The sequence below is a fragment of the Dipodomys merriami genome, unplaced genomic scaffold, assembly GCF_024711535.1.
Source record: "Dipodomys merriami isolate MVZ:Mamm:240054 unplaced genomic scaffold, mDipMer1.0.p SCAF_44, whole genome shotgun sequence".
Taxonomy (NCBI): Eukaryota; Metazoa; Chordata; class Mammalia; order Rodentia; family Heteromyidae; genus Dipodomys; species Dipodomys merriami.
Genome location: NW_027206002.1, coordinates 4,633,264 through 4,658,108, shown reverse-complemented (window position 1 = coordinate 4,658,108; position 24,845 = coordinate 4,633,264). Strand labels below are relative to the sequence as shown.

At 52.5% G+C, this 24,845-nt stretch overlaps 2 protein-coding genes and 3 long non-coding RNA genes across 11 annotated transcripts in view; 2 read left to right on the top strand and 3 right to left on the bottom strand.

Annotated features, from left to right (window-relative positions):
* The first annotated feature begins 21 nt into the window (after positions 1-21).
* Positions 22-14,123, top strand: LOC138807962 (alpha-1,3-mannosyl-glycoprotein 2-beta-N-acetylglucosaminyltransferase-like). 4 transcript variants are annotated; one of them, XM_069993857.1, is made up of 3 exons: positions 22-108; positions 1,052-1,481; positions 12,152-14,123. In XM_069993857.1, the coding sequence occupies exon 3, from the start codon at positions 12,249-12,251 to the stop codon at positions 13,617-13,619; it is 1,371 nt and encodes a 456-aa protein (XP_069849958.1). In that variant the 5' UTR covers positions 22-108; positions 1,052-1,481; positions 12,152-12,248; the 3' UTR covers positions 13,620-14,123. The 4 variants fall into 4 exon arrangements, with proteins under 4 accessions (XP_069849958.1, XP_069849957.1, XP_069849959.1 ...); XM_069993856.1 differs by lacking the exon at positions 22-108 and adding an exon at positions 412-559; XM_069993858.1 differs by lacking the exon at positions 22-108 and adding an exon at positions 613-746.
* Positions 1,573-5,082, bottom strand: LOC138807965 (uncharacterized). Its single transcript, XR_011366355.1, has 3 exons — positions 5,011-5,082; positions 4,366-4,425; positions 1,573-1,686 (listed from the first exon to the last, which is right to left on the bottom strand). It is a non-coding gene; the product is annotated as an uncharacterized lncRNA (long non-coding RNA).
* A 1,064-nt stretch (positions 14,124-15,187) lies between the features above and the next one.
* Positions 15,188-16,215, bottom strand: LOC138808068 (uncharacterized). Its single transcript, XR_011366378.1, has 3 exons — positions 16,134-16,215; positions 15,925-16,042; positions 15,188-15,424 (listed from the first exon to the last, which is right to left on the bottom strand). It is a non-coding gene; the product is annotated as an uncharacterized lncRNA (long non-coding RNA).
* A 34-nt stretch (positions 16,216-16,249) lies between these two features.
* LOC138808067 (uncharacterized) overlaps positions 16,250-24,845 on the bottom strand; it is a 148,637-nt gene continuing 140,041 nt past the window's right edge. For 3 of the 4 annotated variants that reach the window (XR_011366375.1, XR_011366377.1, XR_011366374.1), the window contains one exon: positions 24,429-24,641. This is a non-coding gene — a long non-coding RNA (uncharacterized lncRNA). Of the gene's footprint in view, positions 16,331-24,428; positions 24,642-24,845 lie in introns of those variants that run through there. The other variant, XR_011366376.1, reaches the window with a different exon arrangement.
* On the top strand, positions 22,933-24,105 carry LOC138808066 (olfactory receptor 2Y1B-like). Its single transcript, XM_069994028.1, has one exon. It carries the CDS (start codon positions 22,933-22,935, stop codon positions 23,866-23,868), a length of 936 nt encoding a protein of 311 aa, XP_069850129.1. The 3' UTR covers positions 23,869-24,105.

Sequence of the window (24,845 nt, the reverse complement as noted above, 5' to 3'; positions counted from 1 at the left end):
CCGGGGGGTGGGGCCTGGGCCGCCGGTGGGACCGGGCCTGGGGCCTGGACTGGGACCACCCGGGGCCGGCCGGGGCTTCGGCGGCGGCGCGCGGTGGGCGGGATGCAGGTAACCGACCCGGCGCGGGACGGGGCGGGCGGGGGGGGGTGGATGGGGTTCGGAGCCGGGCGGGGGGCGCAGTGTCACTCCTTCGCCGCCTGAACGCTGAACGCGGGGTTCAGGGGAGAAGAGTGGGAGGAGTTAAATCCTTGGTGGAGGAGGAGGGGGGGGTCATGTGGACGCCACGCCCCTACAGGAAGCCAGAAGAGAGAGTGTGTGTGTGTGTGTGTGTGTGTGTGTGTGTGTGTGTGTGTGTGTGTGTGTGTGAATAAACTTACAGGGGAGGGGACCTGGGGGGGGGGAAGTGTTGGGCTCTCGGGCTGAGAAATTGGGGCACTCAGGCCTCAGACGTTCCCGGAGAGCGCGCTCGGGAGTGGCCCTGCCTGTGAAGGAGTTGGATGGAGATTGAGAAGATTCCATCCTTGGCACAGTTTTGGAAGCCGGGGCGGGGATCGCCGTGGTGAGGGGTCGACCGCCGGCGGGGGGGGGGGGGGGAAAGGGGAGGTCAGGGAAGCGCGTGGAAGGCGCCCGCCCCCTCGGTCTGGAAAGGATTGAGTGCGGTTGAAGAGAGCTGGAGGATTGAAACACTGAACCCCCCCCTAAGAGGCTTGGGAGATTGGATTTCTAAGTGTCGCTTCAGATGACAGGTGGACGTTGTTCTCTGGGTTTCTTAGGAGCTTACCCGGCTCCCGCTGTCAGGGCTTTTGGTTACTTTTCTGTACTGAGAATAGGTTCAGCTTTTTATCTTGGAGCCCTAAGTATGTACCCATCACGTATTTTTTTGGGAGGGGGGTCCAATGTGTTAATGAAGTAGAGTAATCGGGTAGAGTATTTGAAGAAGGGTTTTTGATGACAGTCTAGTAAAGGAAGGTAATTTAGATATGGAGGGGGAACTAAAAAGGCTGAGAAATCAGTTTGGATGTGAGTGTCATAATGTTTTAATGTTCCTTAGGCTAACACAGAAATCAGCCTCGTGGGCCATGCCAGCTTTAAGGCCTGTTTCTTCTCCTGAGCTTCAGCAGAAGGCCGATGGACCAGTCCTCACCGTGGATGACTTCCCCTGCTTGGGCAAGCCATGCTATAGTACCTGGAATCTGACCCTCACTGAAGTCCGTGCTTAATAAAAGCCAGCTGAATGAAGGGATGTAACAGACCTCTAGGAGAGACACTGAAGTCTGCAGTGGGGGGGGAGGGGCCTGGACACACCCCTTCCCCCCAGACTCCTCCCCCTCTGGGTCCTCTCAGCCATGGACTTTGAACCTGGATAAGAGGAGAGAAGCCACACTTTGTTTGGTGGATCTGACTTGTGGGTCTCAGTTTTGGAAATGGAGTGCCAGATGGGGGTTTGGTGATCTCCAGAGGAGCAACCTAGAGAAGAGAAGGTAAGGTCCCTCTCTCCTTTCTGGCTTAGTGCCTTGTTACTTCAGTGCAGAAAATGTTGAATGGGGGAAGGAAGTGAGGGCACAGGAAGTATCTGGTGAGAACTCTGTATTTTGATGATACACAAGAAGCTTCAGCTCTTCTTCTCCATTCTTTGTGATTGCAGACTAGTTTCCCTGTCCTTTCCTTACCGAGTCCTGAGGGTACCTGTGAAAGGATCATGAGCACTTATAATTTGTCTGAGTAGGTCAATGAGGCTAGGCCAAAGAGCACATGAAAAGGATAGTGGATTAGATTACCATTAAAAGTCTTTCCACCTGTGAAATAATAGGACTCAGGTCAGTTTGGGCTAAGATTCTGAATTGGATTACTCAGACTCTATTTTGGGGAAAGAACAGAATTAGGTGTTGAGGAGGAAAGGAGAGGAAATGGTCTAGATAATTCCCCAAATTATCTCTTTTCCTCCTATCCCTATACAAGAGCTTAGCACAGAAATAGACACTATCACGGAAATCAGTATATCAGTAGCTCTGACACTCATAGGCAGTGCGCAGGCTTAGATAATGTTGAGCAACCACCCTACCCTGTTTTCTTTCTCTTCACTTGCAAGAAGATCCCTTGTAGGTAACCAGGAACGCAAATGGAGTAATGAATGTTGAGAAGTAGCCAGGACTCTTTACGTATAAAACAGTAACACTGACATTCCCTGATATACCTGAAGCACACACAGAGCTCTGAATTAGATGTTCTGTACTTGTATCGAATTAGTGTGCTGGCAGAAACCTTAGGAAGACCTCCTTAATTAAAAGCCTGCCCTGAATTTGTCTCATCTTCTTGCCATTAATACCTAGGATTGTCTCGTTGTAGGAAAGGTGAACAGTTTAAGGAGAACTTAAGTTGAGAGATTATGCCAAGTACTGCACTGGTCCCAAAAGCTCTTCAGTTCGCTTGGCAGTGTTCCTTTTCTCAGGGTAGCAGATTAAAGGGGGGTGGTGTAAGGTAAGAGGGCTGGGAATGTGGCTTAGTGGTAGAGTGCTGTGCCTAGCATGTAGGAAGCCCTGGGTTTGATTCCTTAGTACCACATAAACAGAAAAAGCCAAAAGTGGTGCTGTGGCTCAAATGGTAGTCTTGAGCAAAAGCAGCTCAGGGACAGGCCCTGAGAAGTAGCCCATTCCAGGCCTGCCTGCTGTTGTGTGGGTTTCAGGGTGGGGATGTCACCTACTCCAGCTTCACTCAGCAAATTCCTGCGGCCAGCTGTTGTCTAGCCACAGGGAGCACCCCGGTCCCTAAGGTCTTGGTGACCCCCAGCTTCCTCCATTCCTTCACTGCCATGGCCCTGCTCCCCCTCGGTGTGAGACGGCCTCCCTGTCTCTTGAGTGATTCCAAGCTCTTGAACTCGTGGGACCCGGGGCGCCTCCCGTCTGTTGTGTCAGTTTTCTGTCACTTTGTGTGAGGAAGACAGTGCAGGGATCATTTTCCCAGTGTGAGGAGAAGCTCTGAAAGCCCCGAGCGGGGTGGCTTGCCTAAGGCTGGAGCGGCAGACACTGAGGTCGCCTGTGTAGTGCCAAGCTGCTTTACAGCATCCGACCTGACAAGGGCTCCTGCGTTCTGCTCAAACCTCCAGGGAAAGGAACTCTGTATCTTGTCTGACAGCTGCTCTGGCAAAAACATTTCCTCCTCCAACAGATTCCTCTCCCCTGTCAAGAGCAGTGGCTTGGCTCATTGCTCGCTGCCTCTCAACTCCCCGCCCCCCATTACTTTAACTGAACTTATTTGTACCTTTCTGTATTCTAAGACATTTAGGTGGCTAGGCTAATGAAGGACTTGAGGACAGCGCTGAGTAATTACAGCCCTGGGCTGAGGGACAAAGATTTTAGGAAGACAGAGAGAGGAAGTGGTTTACTGGTTTAACACTTTGCTTTTTCTCCTAATGGTTTCAAGCCAAGGTCTGTCTTGAATCCAAGGCCCGAATTCTCCTTGTTAAGCAGTCTTCCAGTATGTATGGTGAGGGGCAGTTTCCTGAAAAAAATGTCACTTCCTTTTTCTTTCTCTACTTCCCTTTTTGGTGGTTGTGGGACTGGCAGAAGAGCTTATTCCATCTTTCAAGTCTCTTTATTCTGTGCTGGATCCTCCCAGTCGTACTTTCACATAATCGGATCCCAGGCTTAGCTCCAGCCTCTCACCTGCCTCCTTGTTTCCACTCTTCTTCCCTCACCCCCTCTCTCCATGGAATGAATCTGTCAGCAGTCCAGGGCTTCTTTCCAGGTCATGACACTCATCTTCAGGCTTCATACATCTCAGACCAATTGTTTTGTTTAGCTTCCATGCAAGAATCCATCCTATCCTTAACCTCTACTAGTTCTTCTCTTCTTTGTATAGAAGCACTATCCAGATGCCTTTGGAATTTCACCAAGGGACTGCAGAGCTGGGGGCAGGGGGAGTTAAGGCACACAGTCTTCTGTCTTGTTTCCCACGCACCTGCGTTCGATTGGAGAGGTGGCACAATTCGAGATGGGCATCTGATGTGACATGGGCCGGGCAATCTCGGTGCCCATCCTTTGTCCAGGAGATTTTAGCTCCTTAGATCTTAGATCTGTAAACCAGTTTCCCTACTTTTTACACTTTTGAAGAACTTCCTCATTTTCCCTCCCACTTTGCTACTGAGTGGGCGTGTGCAGGGTCTGACTATCCCCCCAGCTCCTTCACAGAGCAAGTGTAGGAAGAGGACAGAGTGCAGAGATGCCAGCCTCCGCCTGGCACCTGAGCATAGGCTTGAGTTTCAGTCCATGCAGTCAGTTTAAGCTGTAAACTGGCACACACATCCCACCTGCCCCCACCGTCCCGCCTCACCAGTGTGTCGGCCCTTCTCTCCCCCCAACTACTTACCTCGATTCTCTCGACCATCCCACTGTACTCCTGTTGTACTGGCACACGGTCATCTCTGAGCTGTACTAGTCAGAGGTGCATGGAGGAGGGAAGCAGTACCAGATTTGGAGCAAGAATACCCACATCTCAAACCTGGCCCTGGCTCTCCCTGAGTGTGACTTCCAGCGAGCTGGGGCTTGCTCTCCATAGCTACTAGGAGAGTTAACAGAGGGGCCCAGGGAGGAGGGGCCTAATGACCCCTCCCAGCTTTGCTTTAGCTTCCCGCCCCGCCCCCCCCCCCCCCCCCCGGCCTCTATTACATGCCACACCGTCCTGGCATCATGTAGGAGCGAGTTAGCGAACTCATGCACCCAGTAAAACCCTCTGCTCTGGGCTGGGAACACCCAGGGAGGCACGCGCATGGCCCGCAGGAGTTCTCAGCTCCCACACACCTTCCGTTTGGGTTGGTGAGCGGGGTGAAGTGGGTGGCGGGGAGCCTCTGCCGAAGGTCAGGCAGGGTAGGGCCACGCGAGGGGCACAGGGGTCCCCAGAGACCTGAAGGCTACCCATCTCATGCAGGGCCTTGGAGACCTTCTCCCCGGCCCTTCCGCGCCTTCCCTCCTCGGCCACACTTGGCTTGTGGCTCGCCTCTGCTCACAGTGTTACCTCCGTTACTCTGCCTGGGTCCTGAGTCTTTCCTCCCCGCGTGCTCGCTCGCCCCTTCCGCTTCACAGCCCTGGGATGGATTCCCTCCCTCCTCCCGCAGCCCGGCGGTCCTGCCCGGGGGCGGTCCTGCCGGGGGGGGGGGGGCAGGCCTGTGCCCGCTCCTCCCCTCCAGCCAGCTGCTCTCGTTCCCCGCCCCCAACCGCGAGGAGCTTGGCAGCTGCCCGCCCCGCGCCGCGCCGCGCCCGGGCAGGTGCTTCCTCCCCGACTTCCCTTCTGGCAGCCCGGCTGCTGCCCTCAGCCCGGCCCGATCAGCTCCTCGGACCCCCGCCTCCCTGGGCTGGGGCCCAGAGGCTGCGCCGTCCTTAGCCTCGGGGCCCCACCGCCGCACCCCACCTCCTCCACCCGGCTGTCCCCCCTCCCCGGCCCGGGGCGTCTTAGACGGGAGGGCGCAGAGGTGCGGGTGGGGTCGGGCAGCGGCCGTGGAGCTGCGTCGGGGCCCCAAGTAGCTCCGTCCACCACCGCCCTGGAACTCGGCGGCCCGGCCCGGAACGCGGGTTTGGATCCCGGCGGGTGACCGGGAGGCGGGGGCCCGGGAAGGAGGGCGGGGCGCGGGCCCTCCCGCCCCGCCCCTCGCCCGCCGGCCCCGCCCCGTCCTCCCGCCCCCACGCCCCGCCGGCCCCGCCCCGCCCCCGCCCCGCCCCTCGCCCGCCGGCCCCGCCCCCGTCCTCCCGCCCCGCCCCTCGCCCGCCGGCCCCGCCCCCGTCCTCCCGCCCCGCGCCCGCCGGCCCCGCCCCGTCCTCCCGCCCCGCCCCTCGCCCGCCGGCCCCGCCCCCGTCCTCCCGCCCCGCCCCTCGCCCGCCGGCCCCGCCCCTGTCCTCCCGCCCCGCCCCGCGCCCGCCGGCCCCGCCCCCGTCCTCCCGCCCCGCCCCTCGCCCGCCGGCCCCGCCCTCCCCGGGGAAGGGCCACGTTGTCCCGGCCGAGCCCAGCGGCCCCCGGCGCGCCACAGGAAGGGCCGCGGGGCCACAGGGACCGGCCGCCGCGCGGGCGCCTGACCTTCGCCCGGGCTCCGAGCTCGCTCCCCGCGCTCCGGGACGCCCGCGGGCCGGGCCGGGCCGGGAAGTTGGAGGACCTGGTGAGTGGGACCCCGGGACGCCGGCGCCCTGAGTCCCGGGGTGTGTCCCCGCTGCGGGATGAGGTCCGGCCGGGGGAGCTGGGGGGGGGGCAGGCGGCGGGAGCTCCGGCAGACGCGGGTTCAAGCCCCCGTGCCCCAGAGCCCCCGCGGGAGGGGCCTGCCCCGGGAGCTGGGGTCCCCCCCCACCCCAGCGGGGAAGCCCGGCGCGGGCGCTCGGGATCCCGGGCCTCCAGCTGTGGGGGGGGGGGCGGAGGGCGGGCGGGGAGGGCGGGCTGGGCCGCGGGGCGGTGCTGACCCTCGTCCTCCGGGCGCCCGCCGCGGGAGCGGAGCGGGTGGGGCGGGCCGGAGCTGGGGGCGCCGCGGGGCTCGGGAACCGGAATGGGAAGTGCTTTCCCCACCGCCGCGGAGGGCTCGGGCTCGGGAGACTTGACGCCGCTCTGTGTCGGCTGGCGAGGAAACTTTCTTCCCACCTGTTCGCCGCGTGCGTGGAGTCCAGGGCCCCCGTCTTGCCACCCTGGGGGCGCCGGCCGCGCCTTCGCCGTGCGCCGTCTTCGCTCCCGGCCTCTCACATCTGGGGTCGCCGCCATCCCAGCCTTCGTGCGCTGGAGACCTGCGCGCCCACCCCGGTTCCTGCTCAGAAGCACGGGTGTCTCGCATCGGGAGCGCCTGTGTGCCAGGCGAACCTCATTTCCCGTCTGAGGTTGGGGAGACCCTCATTCTTACCATCCGGTTATCAGGGACCTTGCAACTTACTCCAAAGGAGCCTCGTTCCTTCTACACGAGGACACTGGAGCTCACGTAAACCGAGTAACTGGTCCGGCTGAATTGCCTGCATGCCAGGCCCTTTTCATGCCTTTTTTTTTTTTTGGTACTGGCATTGTATTTCTCCTAACGTTATTTCCCCAAGGATGAATAACCTGTATCCTTTCCCTCTTAGGTCTTATTTTCTAGCCCTTAAATTATTTAGTGGATCTTCCCTGACTCCCTTTCAGTTCTTCCTTCTGAAATGATGGAGCCTGGTACACGATACAAGAGCATAACAATGAGCAAGGCAGTAATTCACACACACACACCTTCATTACCTGTGGCGTGTCCCATGCGTTCCGGATTTGTAAAGCAGCGGGGCTTTCTAACATGCTAAGCAAGGCAGAAGTAGTAGGGAAAGTGTCAACTTTGCTTCCTTTTACTTTTAAAGCTAGATATGACTTCATTTCGCTTATGGCTAGAAGTTGACTAGTGTGCACTTTATAAAAACATTCTGTTGCCAGAGAGAGGGGCACACGGAATCAAGAGTGTAAAAAGTCAGGGATGAAGACACACCCCTGCAATGCCAGCACTCGGGAGGCTTGCCCATGGAGTGTGGATTTGAGGCCAGTCTGAGCTACAAGTTAAATAAATAAAATAAATGTTAGGAATGTGTCCTTTGGAGCAGCTTCTGATGTCCTGTCCGTCTGTAGTCTTTTATGAGCCAGTCTTGCACGTCAAGAGCCTGCTAGATTGGTAGGGTTTCCCCAGAGCCTGGGATCTTTTGACTGAAGGCTAAATGTACTGGAAAGATAATTCTCTTCTCCCGCTGGTGCAGGTGTTCCTGGGGGTAGGTTCCTCCTTTTGCCAGAAGTGACCCAAGGCTGGATGAGGAAGAGGATGTAGCTTGATCTGGCTTGTTCTCTTTCTTTGGACACTTCCCTTTGGAACCCAGCCATCGTTTTCATGGGAAAGGCCAGGCCACGAGGAGGAACCATGTTGCCGCGCCAGCATGAGCCTCCCGAGGAGCCAAGCTCCCAGCCTCCGAATCTTCCAGCCGTGGCCCAGACGTAGAAAGCAGAGAGATAGATCTTCCTCCCCTTTCTCACTCTCTAAAATTCTTTTTAAATTAATAGTTTGCCTTTACAGCCATTTCAGGCTTACAGTAAAACTGGGTGGATCTTAAACAGGTTCTGTGTGTATATCTCATCTGCACACATTCACAGCCTACCCCACGATTGACATATACCTGAGAGTCCACATCTGACACATTGTCACTCAAAGCCCATAGGTTGCATTTGAGTTAGCTCTTAGGATTGTACATTCTATGGATTTGGAGAGCTGGGTAGTCATGTGTTATATCATGATGGGAGGTGTCCACTCTAGCAAATGGCATAGTTTACCACCTGTCCATCTGCTTCCCTCACCCCTGGCAACCACTGATCTCTTACTGTCTCCCTAGTTTTTTCACTTTGAGAAATGGAATCATTTAATAAGTGTGCACTTTTTTCCCCATCCCCCTGTCTTTTCATGACTTGATGACTTGTTTCCTCTGAAGACTTTATCAGTTCTTGAACTGTAAACATCATAAAAACGACCGCTATAATTTTAAGCCACTAAGTTTTGAGGAGATTTAGTTTTCAGCAATAGAGACATGGTAAGAGAGGGGCTGTGAGTAGAGACACAGGTTCAGAAGTTGGACTTGGGGCCTGAATGCAAAGGGCAGCAAGGAACCCTTTCCCTGCTGTCAGTTACTTAGATTCCATTGTACCGATCATCTCCAGTACTTACTGCAGCATAATGAATCACCCCGAGTTAGGGGCTTAACACAATAGGATTGTTTAATAACTGCAGTTATGTGGCTTTTGCTTTTGGTCTGTCACATGGCTGCAGTGAGATGGGGCTGGAATCATCTGGACTCATCTATCTGGAAGGCTTCCTCCCATGTTTGGTGGCAGCTGGAGTAGCTTCTGATGTCCTGTCCATCTGTAGTCTTTTATGAGCCAGTCTTGTAAATCACACACCTCACTTCTTCCAGAGTCACGAGTCGTTTTACAATCAGGAGGCGGGATCATGGGCCTTCGCCTCTGGTGGGTAGTATGTCACTGTCATTTTGGAAGAAGTGAGCATATCACAGTCATTGCTGTTTTGGTTTGAACTTGATCCATGGCACTGTAATGCCCATGGTGGACATAAGGCTATAGAGTGAAGGTGAGAGACGGGGAAGGTGACAGCTTCTGTGACTGGGAGGAGTGGAGTCTGAGGGAGACCTGGCTCTGCCTGGGATGTTCCAGAAGGAGTTGCCTGAACTGGGCTTTAAAGAATGCAAGTGGCGTATAGGTCATTTCAGGATGAGGGCGCCCACTGGAGTAAAGACCTGAGTGTATATGTATGTGTACTTATGTGGGGAGTACATAGCCCACTGAAGTCTGAGTATCGTACAGAGCCTGTGTAGGTTGTAATGGAAGATGAGGTCGAAAGAGTGTGAGGAAATTTGTTGTGAAGGCCCTTGTGTGTCATAATAAGAAGCCTGAGGTCCCCCACCCCCCATTCCCTGTGGACAAAGCCTCTGATGGCTTTTAAGGGAGATTAATGTTGTGACCAAGAAACTTTTACTATAATTGGGAAGGTTGCTTAGATAGAGGCCAGCTGGGAAACTACATCGAGGCTTCACCTTTAAGTCTGTTTCATAATAAGAGTCCAGGTTCAGGGGTTAGAGGGGTTCAGGTGGGAATCTGGCGGTGAATGAGAAAGTCTGTTTTCATAATTCTGAAGTTACTGAGACTAGCTGTATTTCAGAATTTAGAACTTTTTGTATGAAAAAAATGATCTGGTGTGTTTACTATGTTTTACAAGATCTGAAGCAGTGCACTGTAATCCGTCATGTTTATTTCTGTAGCAAAATGGATGCACCAAGTGGAATAGAAACTGTAAATAGCCTCACATTAAATTAGATCAGATTTTGCCACATGAGTTTAAAAAGACTTTTCCAGTGGTTTGGATCTGGGAATTGGGGTGGGGTGGGGGTGGGGGGATGGCGTCCACATGGAAGCCAGTGTTTGGGTCACAGGAACTTGTGAACATTGAGGGACTTAGCACAGCAGCCTGGCCTCTGTGCTGGCGTCTTTGTGAGCTTTGGCTGGAGGGTTTGCAGTGGTTGCACTGCACTTTGAAGGGGAGGGGTTTGCATGTCTGCAGGCATCCAGGAGGATGTCCCGGCAGCTGTGAGTCAGGACTGTCTGGTAAAAACTGGGGGAAGCAGATTGGGCTCCCAGGTACACACCCTCAGCCTGAGGACCACACATCAGCTAATGGAATTGTCTCCCTTCTTCTCCCATCCCCTTTTCTAAAGCTTTCAACTACTCAATTACTTAAGAGGCAGGAAATTGGGGATAGGTAATTCTGACTATTAGAGAGGAAGGTCCAACATTGAACACCTCCAGGAAACTGGGCTGTGCATGATAAAATAGGTACTTTCATAATTCAGTGGAAATGGACTTGACATTTCCCAGAAGACTGATGTTGTAGAATTATAGGGTGCCTGGTTTCTAGGAGGATGACAGGTGGTGACCCATGTGGAAGTGGAAGGAGACTTTATAGTTTGTATATGTGTACACACACAGTTAGATTTCTGATCCATTTGGAAGTTATCCTTGTCTATGAATCTAAATTTGCTTTTCCACATGGCTATGTAACTCTTATAACCCTATTAATGAAACTTTTCCCCCAGTAACTTTTAAGTATCATCTTAATCATAGTCTAGATTTCTATGTGTTATGGGCTTATTTGTGGAGTTTAAGTCCTGTCTGGTGGCCTGTTAATGTACCAGTACGGTTTTAATGACAGGGGCCTGTACTATGTAGCATTTTAGGATCTAATAGAACAATTCCCTTTCACAACTCATTTTATTTTCCTACATACTGCTTGTGTGCACTTTCTCCTGTGAACTTCAGTATCATCAATTTGTCTAGGTTCATACAAAAGAATTTTACTGGAGCTTTTGGTGCTGTTATATCCTATCAAGGAGAAGGGATGATCTCAAGTATTTTTAATCTCATGTAGGTCTTGAGTGTTTCTTGTTAAAAAAAATTTTTTTTATTATACTACAGCTTTTGTTAACAGGGGTTCCTTATCTCTCTTCTGATGAATTGCTATTTGTGGATAAAGACTATTGACTTGAGTGTTAATCTTTCCATTTGGTTTAGTTTTGTTATTGTTTTACTTTGCACCATCAGCAAATAGTTTTACTCTTTTGCCTTCCATTTTTAATTGTTTTCTGTGATCCAATTGCATTGGCTGATCAGTGGCTGTTTAGATCTTGGGCAGCATGGCTTTTAACCATTATTCTTATATTATTGTGTGTGTGTTTGCCAGTCATGGGGCTTGAACTCAGGGACTGGGTGCTGTCCCTAAGCTAGTGCTGTACTACTTAAAGCCACAGCTCCACTTCTGGCTTTTGATGGTTAATTGGAGATCAGTCTCACAGACTTTCCTGCCTGGACCGGCTCCTAACTTGGCTCCTCAGATCTCAGATCTCAGCCTCCTGAGTAGCTAGGATTACAGGTATGAGCCACCAGCACTAGGCTATAGATATTGATACAAATTAATTGTACAAACGTTCACTGTGACTTGCTGTCTGCCCTCCTACTCCCTCATGCCCCCCCCCACATCCCCCCATCAGCCTTTTCCCTAAGAGTCCCTCCTACACTTTTTAGTGGTTTTTTTTGTTTGCTTCCCTAAACAAGAGAAAACATACAATACTTGTCTTTCTGTTTCTGGCTTATTTTGCTTTACACGAAGCCCTCCAGTTTCTTTCCATTTTCCTACAAATTACACGATTGCATTCTTCTGGCTCAATAATACTCCCTTGTGTGTGTGTGCGCCACGTTTCCTTTGTCCATTCATCCGTGGACAGGCATCTGTTCTCCAGCGGGGCCCCTGTGGATGGCGACACCATGGCGTGTTGGTGTCGCCCGCCATGGGTGGGAAAGCCTCTGGTGCTGCCCTCCCGGTGGGAAAGGGGATTTGGTTTTGAAAGTCAGTCGTGGAGAGCACCGTGAGTTTGGAGGCCGGGGAGGCGGGCGGGACGCGGGGTCTGGGCCTCGCTTTGCCTCCCCGGAGTGTTCACTGCGTCTTTGGGGGCTCCCGCCGGGTAGGGCGCGGCCGACGGTGTGGGGAGCGCTTTCCCGAGGGTGTCTGCAGCCGCCCCATCCGGTGTCGCCAGGGCCTTGCGGTGACGGTTGCGTTTCTCTTCTCTCCCTCCAGGTGCGGGTGGCCTCCTCCTCCTCCTCCCCCCCGTGCTGGGGTGACCGCCCCCCACCGCCACCCCCGGGCAGCCCGCGGCCTCCCCCGCGGGGGCAGGATGCTGAAGAAGCAGACGGCAGGGCTCGTGCTGTGGGGCGCCGCGCTCTTCGTGGCCTGGAACGCGCTGCTGCTGCTCTTCTTCTGGACGCGCCCGGCGCCCGGCCGCCCGCCCGCTGACGCCGCGGCCGCCGCCGCCGCCGCCCTGGACGATGACCCCGCCAGCCTCACGCGCGAGGTGATGCGCCTGGCGCAGGACGCGGAGGCGGAGCTGGAGCGGCAGCGGGGGCTGCTGCAGCAGATCCGGGAGCACTATGCGGCGTGGAACCGGCGCTGGAGCGCGCCCACGGGGGCCCCGGCCGCCCCGCCGCGCGCCCCCGCCGCCGCCACGCCGCCGCCCGCCGCCGTCATCCCCATCCTGGTGATCGCCTGCGACCGGAGCACTGTCCGCCGCTGCCTGGACAAGCTGCTGCACTACCGGCCCTCGGCCGAGCGCTTCCCCATCATCGTGAGCCAGGACTGCGGCCACGAGGAGACGGCGCAGGTGATCGCCTCGTACGGCGGCGCCATCACGCACCTCCGGCAGCCGGACCTGAGCCACATCGCCGTGCAGCCCGACCACCGCAAGTTCCAGGGCTACTACAAGATCGCCCGGCACTACCGCTGGGCGCTCGGCCAGGTCTTCCACACCTTCCGGTTCGCCGCGGCCGTGGTGGTGGAGGACGACCTGGAGGTGGCCCCGGACTTCTTCGAGTACTTCCAGGCCACCTACCCGCTGCTGCGGGCCGACCCGTCGCTGTGGTGCGTGTCGGCGTGGAACGACAACGGCAAGGAGCAGATGGTGGACGCCAGCCGGCCCGAGCTGCTGCACCGCACCGACTTCTTCCCGGGCCTGGGCTGGCTGCTGCTGGCCGAGCTGTGGGCCGAGCTGGAGCCCAAGTGGCCCAAGGCCTTCTGGGACGACTGGATGCGGCGGCCCGAGCAGCGGAAGGGGCGCGCCTGCGTGCGCCCCGAGATCTCCCGGACCATGACGTTCGGCCGCAAGGGCGTGAGCCACGGGCAGTTCTTCGACCAGCACCTCAAGTTCATCAAGCTGAACCAGCAGTTCGTGCCCTTCACGCGGCTGGACCTGTCCTACCTGCAGCGCGAGGCCTACGACCGCGCCTTCGTGGCGCGCGTGTACGCGGCGCCGCAGCTGCCGGTGGAGAAGGTGCGGACCAACGAGCGGCCCGAGCTGGCGGCCGTGCGCGTGCAGTACACCAGCCGCGACAGCTTCAAGGCCTTCGCCAAGGCGCTGGGCGTCATGGACGACCTCAAGTCCGGCGTCCCCCGGGCCGGCTACCGCGGCGTGGTCACCTTCCAGTTCCGCGGCCGCCGCGTCCACCTGGCGCCGCCGCAGACCTGGGCCGGCTACGACCCCAGCTGGAACTGAGCCGCTTCCCCCGTGCGGGGCCCGCGCCCCGCGCCCGCCCGCACCTTCCCCGGCGCCGGGCTGCGTCAGGGCCACAGGGGACCTGTTTGTGGCCCAAGTGAGACGAACCGGGGGTGGGGGGTCTCCCCGTCAGGATGAGCGGGGTGGTTCGCCCCCATCCTCTCTCCGGGCCTCGGAGCTCAGCTCCCCGCAGCCGGCGGCTGGTGCTTCTCAGAGCAGAGGGAAAGCAGCTGCTGCGCATGCTCAGCCCGGAGGCCGGGCGTCGGGACCCCCCCCCCTTCCCTGAGGCTCCGCCGGCTTCTGGCGGCTTCAGCCCGGGGTGGAGGGGCCGGGACCCGCCGCCCGGCCTCCCCGGGCCGGTCTGTGCCCTCGGCGCCGGGCGGGTGGGCAGCTCGCAGACGGACGTGTGCGGGGCTCCTCGCCCGACCTCAGTTTCATGGAAGAGAGTGGAATCCACAGAATTATTTTCAAAAATAAAGTAAAGGCTGAATTGTCTGAAAAGCCTGGGGAGCGTCTGCTGTGCGTTCTGGGACGGCGGGAGGCGCGGGCTGGAGGACCAGGTCCAGAAGGGGGGCGGGTCCGTCTGCCTGGGCACTTCCGGTGCTGTGGGTGCCCGTTTCCGGTCTGGAGCGAGGTGTGCCTGTCAGGGAAGGCTGGCGGTCTTCCCTGCGGTCCTCGGGGCAGGTCCCGGCTCGCCTCTGCCTTAATTCCGTCACCCGGGGTGCAGCCTGCCGCCGCCCGCTGGCCAGGGGTCAGGGGTCAGGGGCGGTGAGGGCGGGGCCGAGGCCGCCGGGGTCACCCCCCAGCGGGGAGGCCGCGCGGCGAGCCGCCATCCTGCATCCCCTCCCCGCGACCCGCGGTCTCCCAGCAAGCGGCTTCGCTTCCCTACAGTGTCACCGCGGACGGCGGTGGAGGGAAGGGGGTGACGGGCCTCGTTTGCTGGAAGGCCGAGCCGGGCCCGGGCGGGCGGGCACGTGTGATCACCGGACGGCCGCACGGGAGAGGCCGGGGCCCGCGGGGCCAGCGCCACCTGCTGGCCTGGGCGAGCCCTCTCGGGCCCGGCGGTGCGAGGTGGTGCGAGGGATATCGGGGGCCACCGCCCAGTGCTGGGTGACCCGCCAGGCCCCGCCTGCCTTGCTGAGTGACCGGTAGCAAAGCAAGCAAGCGGTCGTGTGGTCGTGTTTGGGGGCTTGAGTCGCGGTAATTGGGCAGGTGTGCGCCGGTCTCATGCGACCGCAGGGCATGCTCCAGCAGGCATGGGGGGGAGGCGGAAGGTTTAACCATGAACTCATCACCACCCCACGGGTGGACAAAACTGGTTCTGTTATTTAGGGAGACGTTGTCTTTGAATCAAAGGAGGTATTTTATATTCGAAGTACTTCCCAAGTATTTTTTTTTAAGTCAAAGACTAGCACCAAGAAGCCCCATAGTCCTCTTACTGAGACGTTACACTATTTTGCCATATGACACATAATCACACATACACACACACACTTTTTTTCCTGTACCATCTGTTAGAAGATTGCTGAAAAATAACACTTTCAACACGCATGGAAGTGATGCATTTATTGTGTAACGATTACAAAACGTAAACAAATAGAAAGGAAATGAAATTCAACTGTAACCTCACTGCCCAGATTCATGTTTCTGATTGGAGTGTGGTCTTTATTAGGCAAGACTGCCCTCTACGGACGGCTGGGTGAATTGTTCCATACCGGGATTTCATTCACATAGTTTCTGGTGGTTTTATTGAATTGATTCCTCAGACTCCTTGTGAATGGATCAAGCAAGCTGTGTTTCTGAAACTGCAAAAGAGAACCTGATGACCTTTTCTTCCCAGCGGTTTGATCGGGGCGTTGGATAGAGGATTACCTATAACAGTCTGAGTTACCTGTCCTTGCCATATTGTTCCCTTGAGTTGGAGCCTGGAGTGATGGATGCTTATCTCTTGGCAAATTCCCACCCCGGCCTGCAGTTTACCAGTCTCCTTCCACAGCTGAATAGATTCTTTTCCTTCACTCCATCCCTCTTGTTCCTTTCTCCTGTGACAACCTGTCTTGTTTATGCCTCATACTTTCTAGAACCTCTGGTATAATGTACTTTCGATTTCTTTTTTCACTCCATCACCTTAGTCGTCATTGCAAATTAGTACATTCAAGTCTTCATATTTGTATAATAAAGCCCCTATAATATTTATGAAGTATATCTTTTCTTCCCCTCATAAAACCAAGGATAAATGAACAAAAGACCCTGACCATATCTCTCAGAAGCTATATGGTTTGGGAGGGTTGGGGCAGGACGTCACTTTTTTCCAGCAACAAGTATTTCCACAGCACCAGCAAATCCGAATTAGGATCGTATGGAGTTCACGCTGAATTAGTTTGGTGCCCGCTCCACTCAACCGTATGCACCTGATGTTTGGCCTGAGTAAGTAACGGGAATTACAGCTAGTGAGTATTCAAGGAAGAACGAATCTGCCTCTAAGGAGGGGGAGGGCGCCCATCTTCTCCTTACTTCCAGATCCTCCCTTGTGGCCTGATCAGGTGGACGGAGTGGAACTCCTGAGCAGGTGCAGATGCCAGCTGCGGACCGCAATATGGTGGCCTGAGAAAGGTAGAGAACGTGGCCAGTCTGTGGCTTTCCCCTCCGTGTCGCTGGGGCCTCGCTGGGCTGCGGAACTGGGCTGCTGTTGCTTCTCACTGTAAACAAATCTAATGGAGATGCTGCCTGAGTCAGGATAAGGAGTTTTTTGGTTCTGAAAGCATTTGCTGACCTCAGCTTCTGGTCACAGGCTCTGGCTGGTGATGCGCCTCACCGATGGACCAGTGCTGCCACCTGGTGGCCCATATGAGAGTGACAAGCCTAACTTGGCTGGCTTGGGTTAAACCAGCAGCAGCGAACTTTAACAGCTACAGGAGTCAGTGTGGTGTCTTGTAGTCCAGGAATGATAATGATAACTCCCACCCCAGGTTATTCGGAGGATGGATTGGGTCAGTAGATGCATCCATAGGCGACGGTCTGACACATAGTAAGCACTGTATACCTACGGTTCAGCAGCTATTTTCCCTTCAGAGATCCATTAACCCAAGAAGGCCCTCCCCATTCCCTTGGATTTTGTGGCCTCTTCCCACAATTGCAAATGGGAGACACACTAAGGAAGGAAGGTTTTCAGTGTTTTAAAGATTTCTCTGTATAGGTTTGTATTTTTTGTAAGTTCTCTCTGAACCTGCCATTTTTGACTGTACTTATTTAAGGTGATATCTGTCTCTCTTAGACTGGACTTCCTTGGAATCTGAGGCTCTATTGTCTGCACTTTGCTCAGGCTAGGAAAAGGCAGTGAATAAATACTGTGTTATAGCTGGGTGCCAGTTGGCTCACGCCTGTAATCCTAATTCTCAGGAGGCTGAGATCTGAGAATCACTGTTTGAAGCCAGCCTGGGCAGGAAAGTCTGTGAGACCCTTATGTTAAAAAACTACTCAGAGAAAGCAGCAAGTGGCGCTGTGGCTCAAATGGTAGAGTGCTAGTCTTGAGCAGAAAGAGGCTCAGGGCCCCAAGTTCAAGCCCCAGGACCAGAAAAAAAATACATATATTGTGTCATAGAAATGGTAATGCCCAGTGAATGACTATATATCATGAATCACATATTCAGTGTCATTGATCTACACAGTGATACACAATAGTCGCTTTGGCATCCTCTTAGTGATGGGGAGACAGAGGCTCAAGCATGCCTAGAAGCCTCTTTAAGGCCACAGAACTATATAGCAAAGCCATTCCCTCCATTCTATCTATGCCATTATGGATGGCACAGAATTTGGTCCCACTGAAGTATTGGTAAGATGAGAATTTGATGCTCATTGAGAAATAGGAGGAATCTTTCCTGGCTGAGTTGCGTGAGCCAGATGAAGAGCTGTGTACTAAGAATGCAGAACGAGATTGCGTTGGCTTGAGCAGAGCTTGGGGAATGGAGAACTGTGGACTTGGAGAGCCAGTCAGTTAATTCTAATTGCCACACTGGGGCCCTCGGGTCTCCAAAGTCACACTCGGGTAACAGCTCTTCCTTCCCTGTTATTAAAGAGGCCTTGGCACTGTCCCAAGGGCAGAGCTGGTGTGCTGAGCCTTAGGGTCAGGAGGTGGTTTGATAACACACAACTAATTCCTGGTCAGAGTTGGTTAGGTGAGTGAGTGGAGGTGAAAGAGAGGAGGATACTCCATCCTCGTCCATGAAGGGCCTCCAAACTCTCCCCTACTGAGAAAGGAAGCCATAACTTCTCTGAACCACAGGCCTGATCCGAGCCTTCCACCGCATAGATGGTTAGGACCACCGAGGAGCAAGTCTGTCACAGCCATCTCTAGACAGCACCAGTGTTCAATGGGTCTCATATTGCCTTGAAGTCAGTAGAACCGAGGGAGGGAAGGGCAGTCATATTGTTTCCTAGAATTCTGGGTAAGTACTGACTGGAGGGCCTATTCTGGCGTCAAAGTCCCTTTCAGAACTCAGTTCCTGGGCTGGGAAGGTGGCTCAGTGGTAGAGCGCTTGCCTTGCATGCAAGAGGCCCTGGGTTCAATTCCTCAGCACCACATAAGCAGAAAAAGCCAGAAGTGGCACTGTGGCTCAAGTGGTAGAGTGCTAGCCTTGAGCTGAAGAGCTGAGGGACAGCACCCAGGCCCAGAGCTCAGGCCCCATGACTGGCAAAAAAAAACAACAACAACAGAACTCAGTTCCTACAATACCATGACTCTAATATGGCAAGTAAGGTATAGACACAGAGGCACAGAATACAGGGAGAGCTAGAGCTGTTGAAAATAATATCAAGAAGAATTTCTTGGGGGAATCCAATGAGGCAGACTCCTTTCTATCTGGAGATGATGCTCTGTTTTAACTCTGAGTGAAACAACATGTTAATTCAGTTTTGAATGTCAATTAAGCTGACTGCATCCTGGCTGTCCCTTCCTGTTTTTATACTAGAAAACGTTGATGTGTAATTGCTATTTATGAGAACAGTCTTGAAGATGACCTTGGATACTTGTGGGCTAGTGTGGATGTTGTGTGGTGGAGCATGAGTGGAAGGTGCACCTGGTACTGAGTTAGGCTCAGTAGTGACTTCAGTCCTCCAAACACTAACGAGGGAGTCACTCACACACACAAACACAACAGGAGAAAGGGAAATTTGCTTACAGCTAAAGGATGGATGAAAGCAATTTCTAAGAAATCTATAGAGCCTCTTCTTTCACTCAGACAGAAAATTAAATTTTCTGGCTCTAATGAGACTCTATTATAGTCAGACAAGATTATCAAATTACCAGCCTGGTATGAAGGATGTAGTACATGATCTGATTTCAAAAAATGTTATTAGCCGGGGGTACAGTTCCGTCGTAGAATGCTTACTTGGCACACTGGAAACCCCAGGGTTGATTCACAGCCCTGCAGAAAATTTGATTATTTATGGAAGCCATGAACCAACACAGAGCCCAGCACTCAGACTGAGATACAAAGACATGAATGCAGGTACCAACTGTGTTGATGTGAACAATCAACAATATCAAACATGCAGATGTCAAATGATTGGGTTTTTTTTTAGTGGCATTAACAGCAGGGGTGATATTGTAAAAAAGGATCATTTAAGAGCAGAAAACTAACCCAGTCTTCTAGTGAATACTTTTTTTGGGGGGGTCCAGTCGTGGGGCCTGAACTCTGGGCCTGGGCGCTGTCCCTCAGCTCTTCAGCTCAAGGCTAGCGCTCTGCCACTTGAGCCACAGCACCACTTTCAGCTTTTTTCTTTTTGCTTATGTGGTGCTGAGGAGTCAAACCCAGGGCCTCATGCATGCAAGGCAAGCGCTCTACCACTGAGCCACCTTCCCAGCCCTCTAGTCAATACTTTTAATCATGTTCTGGATCCTTTAGCCTTTGCATGGATAGGAAGAGTTCAAGTGAAATCCTTTCCAGGTCATCTCGTTTTAGACTGCTTTAGTTATTCTCTTTATATTTAGCCATGATTTATCCCCTTGTAAATTGGGTAAATTCTGCCAGTTGCTCCTACTTTGGGCCTTTGGAGAAGAATCATGCATGTTCATTATCTTCTCTTCATGACAGATATTGAATCATAAATATAAAGCTATCTCATCTGTTTTTTTTTTTTTTAACATTTTGTTTTCTATCCTACTCAGTGAAAAACTCCCGTTTCTCATGCAGAATGCTTTTCAGTGGTTTTATTCTCTGTTGATTCTGCATATTTTGCCAAAGTTTTGCTTCAAGCCTATGGCCAACAACTTGAAAAATACTCCAAACTATTTAAGCAGTAGAAGGAGTTGGATAATACGCTTTATTTCAACGTGAGAACACAGAGAGCCCATTTGTAAGCATTTAGAGAGGGTTCCTATAAAACAAGGTGTCATTAGCAACCAGTTACATCAGCCTAATACCGTTTTATGCCATTCCTAGAATTGATAGATTTGGGAAATCTTTAAGAACTGGTCATTTTGAAACTTCCTCTTCACTTGAGGAAAATGGATGGCCAGCCTGCTTGCTGTTTTCTTCTCATGAGATGCTACAAGGTTTTTGTTTGTTTTTTTGGTTGGTCGTGGGGCTTGAACTCTGGGTCTAAGTGCTATTCCTGAGCTCTTCAGCTCAAGGCAAGCGCTCTACCACTAGAGCCCCAGCACCACTTCTGGTTTTCTCAGTGGTTTATTGGAGATATGAGTCTCACAGACTTGCCTGCCTGGGCTGGCTTTGAACTGTGATCCTCAGATCTCAGCCTCCTGAAGAGCTAGGATTACAGGAGTGAGCCACCAGCACCCAGCCGCTGCAAGGTTTCACGCTGCCTAAGGACTTGGTAGAGCTGGGGCAGGTCTGTGAAATGTTCTGGCAACTAAAATCACCACTGGCTGAGACACACTGTCCGAGGTGAAGGGACATGTAAGGTGTGTTTGGACACTGTTGGGGTGTGGAGATGATGAGCAGGTTTCTGGTTAGGTACACTTATAAGCTATGGTGCATGGTTCTTGTTAATAATTGGCTTCTGTTTTAAGCACTGCTTTTAATATTCATTTTTTTTCCGTTAAAGAAGCTAAGATGTTGAAAGCTGGGGTGATGTGACTTCTTGAGCGTGTGTGTGTGTGTGTGTGTGTGTGTGTGTGTGTGTGTGTGTGTGTGTGTGTGTGTGTGTGTGTGTGTGTGTGTGTGTGTGTGTGTGTGTGTGTGTGTGTGTGTGTGTGTGTGTGTGTGTCCGTGTGCGCTCATTAGTACTGAGGCTTGAACTCAGGGCCCGGGCGCTGTAGCTTTATTGTACAAGGCTAGCATGTGAAATGTACCTCAAGTGGCTTTTTGCTGGTTAATTAGCAATAAGAGTCTCAGGGACTTTCCTGCCCTGGCTGGCTTTGAGCCTCAATCTTCAGCTCTCAGCCTCCTCAGTAATTAGGATTATAGGCATGATCCACTGGCACCTGGTTGATTTGACTTCTTAACTGACAGTAGTTAAAAGTTTTCCTGTTCCCAGGATGATTTGAGCAAAGATGGTCAGTTTAGCAGCCCATCTTTGTTAGTCAGTAGACTGATCTCAAGCACTCAGAGACTTGAGAAACCTCCCTCCCTCTGTCTTTCCCCTTCCTTCCTTCCTTCCTTCCTTCCTTCCTTCCTTCTTTCCTTCCTTCTTTCCTTCCTTCCTTCCTTTCCTTTCCTTTCTTTTCTCTCTCCCTCCCTCTCTCTCTTTCTACCTACCTTTCTTTCTTCCTTTTCTTTTTTTTCTCTGTTGTCTTTCTCTCTCTCTCTTTTTTTTTTTTTTGGGGTCCGGTTGTGGGGCCTGAACTCTGGGCCTGGGCGCTGTCCCTCAACTTTTCAGCTCAAGACTAGAGCTCTACCACTTGAGTCACAGCTCCACTTCCGGCTTTTTTCATTTTGCTTATGTGGTGCTGAGGAATCGAACCCAGGGCCTCAGGCATGCGAGGCAAGCGCTCTACCACTGAGCCATCTTCCCAGCCCTCTCTCTCTCTCTTAGCTTTCTGACATTCTTTTATATGAACTTATTTGGCTTTTACCACAAGAAAGACCAATTTTCAGTACACTGTGTTATGCCTATTACCCTTCCATAATTTATCAACAAGTATTAGCAATTTGTCTTCAGGTTTCTTAGAAGAAATACATTTTCATGACATTTAGATGAAGAGCCAATCTTTCAAGGAATGGCATTTATTTAACAGCTACAATGTGCCAATAATGAAAGTATAATTAATTTAGCATTTCCTGAGTATCATAAAGAAGATATCTATCTATCTATCTATCTATCTGTCTGTCTGTCTGTCTGTCTGTCTGTCTGTCTGTCTGTCTGTCTGTCTGTCTGTCTGCCTGCCTGCCTGCCTGCCTGCCTGCCTGCCTGCCTGCCTGCCTGCCTGCCTGCCTGCCTGCCTGCCTGCCTGTCTGTCCGTCCGTCTGTCTATTCAATCTGCTCTCTACAGTTGAGAAGCTCACAGCTCAGAGAAAGAAAGTCATGTAAGAATTTCAATGACCGAATAAGACCTAGAAAGAATCAGTACAAAGAAGGCTCGGCTAGAGAGAAGAGTTCATTGTGTGGACCACAGCTTTGTGAGTGAAGGAACGGGCGGTGGGAATTTCTTTTGGTCATCTTCAGGAATGTATTTGTCACTGATTTCCTCCCCAAGGTAATGGATCTACAGTTTTCTTGGTCCTTTGTGACAGATGGTAGCTGCCAGTGTGAGCAGGCTTCAAGGACTTGTGCCCTGACCATATGAACTGAGCAGAAGGAAGCAGATGAACACAGATGCTTAGGTTTGTGATCCTTAGTAGGGGAAAGTCTGGAATGAACTACTTGAAAGCATGCAGTAGAATAAGAAGAGCAAAAGAGAGCAGAGTACAGTACTAATGCTACCTTTTTGCATCTCAGACTTTCAAAAGGGGTTCCCACGTAACGGTGCCAGGTCGTGATCTCAGTGCTGGGAGACAGGAAATATAATATCATCTCTGCCTTCAGTCATAGAAGTATCAGGTCTACAGGATGGAGGGGACTCGTTACTGAGTGTCCGGGACACAGTGGCAGCAGAGCTCCCTGCTTTAAACAAAGGCGGCCACATTCTCCATCCAGATTTGCAGTCTAAAGAAGCAAACATCATAGAGGACTGAACAGAACCAACTATCCAAACACACAATAAATTGCATGCAAATACACACACATATTCAACCTGTGATTAAGGATCAGTATCTTAGGAGTACTTAACTTTAGGAGTACTTAAGGAACATGGAGACAATGCTTTGATCTGCCCTCTTCTTGGGAGGCATTTCTGCAGTTCACGCTGTTAAAGGGCATGGGAATTTTTAACATCAGTTTTGGAGGGGGCTTCATTTTGGTGGGCTTCTCAGACTGGCCTCAATTGGAATTCATTCTTTTTATCTACATTGTGATTTTCTACTCCCTAACTCTCTTTGGCAACACCAGCATCATCATCCTCGCCCGGCTGGACCTTCGGCTGCGCACACCCATGTACTTCTTCCTCTCCCACCTCTCCTTCCTGGATCTCTGCTACACCACCAGCACCGTGCCCCAGCTTCTCATCAACCTGCAGGGACATGACCAGACCATCAGCTATGCCGGCTGTGTGGCCCAGCTCTTCATCGTCCTGGCCCTTGGCTCCATTGAGAGCATGCTCCTGGTGGTGATGGCCTTTGATCGCTATGCTGCTGTGTGCCGTCCGCTCCACTACATGACCATCATGCACCCTGTCCTCTGCTTGTCATTGGCTATTGCTTCTTGGTTGGGAGGCCTGGTGAACTCTCTGATTCAGACAGGGCTGATGATGGCCATGCCACTCTGTGGCCGTCACCTGAATCACTTCTTCTGTGAGATGCCTGTCTTCCTGAAGCTGGCTTGTGAGGACACGGGAGGAACAGAGGCCAAGATGTTTGTGGCCCGGGCTGTGATCTTGGTCTGTCCTGCAGCTCTAATTCTAGGCTCCTATGCACACATCGGCAGGGCCGTGCTGAAGATCAAGTCAATGGCTGGGCGTAGAAAGGCTTTTGGAACTTGTGGGTCTCACCTTGTGGTGGTTTCTTTGTTTTATGGCTCGGCCATCTACACTTACCTCCAACCCAAGGACAGTTATTCTGAGAATGCAGGCAAGTTTGTTGCCCTTTTTTATACTATCATCACCCCCATGCTCAATCCTCTGATTTATACCCTGAGGAACAAGGATGTGAAGGGGGCTCTGTGGAAGGTTTTAAGGAGAGGTAGACGCTCAGGATAGAAGGCAACAGATTGGTAAAGTTGTTTTTTTTTTCTGTGCTCTCTCTCTCTCAGGTTATAAAGCACATATGTTCCATGATCTCTAGGAAATAGCACTCAGCTGGCCTCATGGTTTTAGTGTCTTCCTTGTTTTGGGTTTGGGCATTGGGGAATTCCGCATGATGGCACGTTTTCCAAGCCAGACCCCAATGTGGTGCCATGCAGATAACCTAAGGCGAAGGCATGACTTCGTTCTGCTTTTCTAATTTTCTGTGACATTGGCCACAGTTCTTTCTTTTCTTTTTTCTTTTTTTTTTTTGGGTCCAGTCGTGGGGCCTGAACTCTGGGCCTGGGTGCTGTCCCTCAGCTCTTCAGCTCAAGGCTAGCGCTCTACCACTTAAGCCACAGCGCCACTTCTGGCTTTTTTCTTTTTTGCTTATGTGGTGCTGAGGAATCGAACCCAGGGCCTCATGCATGCAAGGCAAGTGCTCTACCACTGAGCCACCTTCCCAGCCCTGACCACAGTTCTTTCTATCTCCAGGCTGACTTCAAAGATGTCTTACAGCAGTAACCCCTGTCTGATACTTGGAGCAAATGAGCAAACTGAGAACAGAGTTGTTTGAGTTTTTTTTTTTTTCCCCATGGAATATGTAAGTTTCAGACATAGATGTCATTTACTCACTGGAAGCAAAAGGTGAAATCATGTGTTCGGTGTGGGCTAAACAGAGGCAGTAGTAGCTCATCAGCTGTAGCAGATCTCTATCATGGGGGAGGTCATGGAGAAGGTTATTTCTTCTATAAGACAGAAGAGGATGGAGAAGAAATGAGTATACAACCGTGGGACCAATAAGAAAAGTTTTAAAGTGAAAAGACATCTACGTGCTGTAAGTCATTAGGTGCAAAACTCTGTAACAAAATCTACATGACAAAGTTATACAGTGGAAATAGTAAAGTTAACCAAGCAAATTAAAAGAGGCAAGAATGTCAATAAGTATTTAT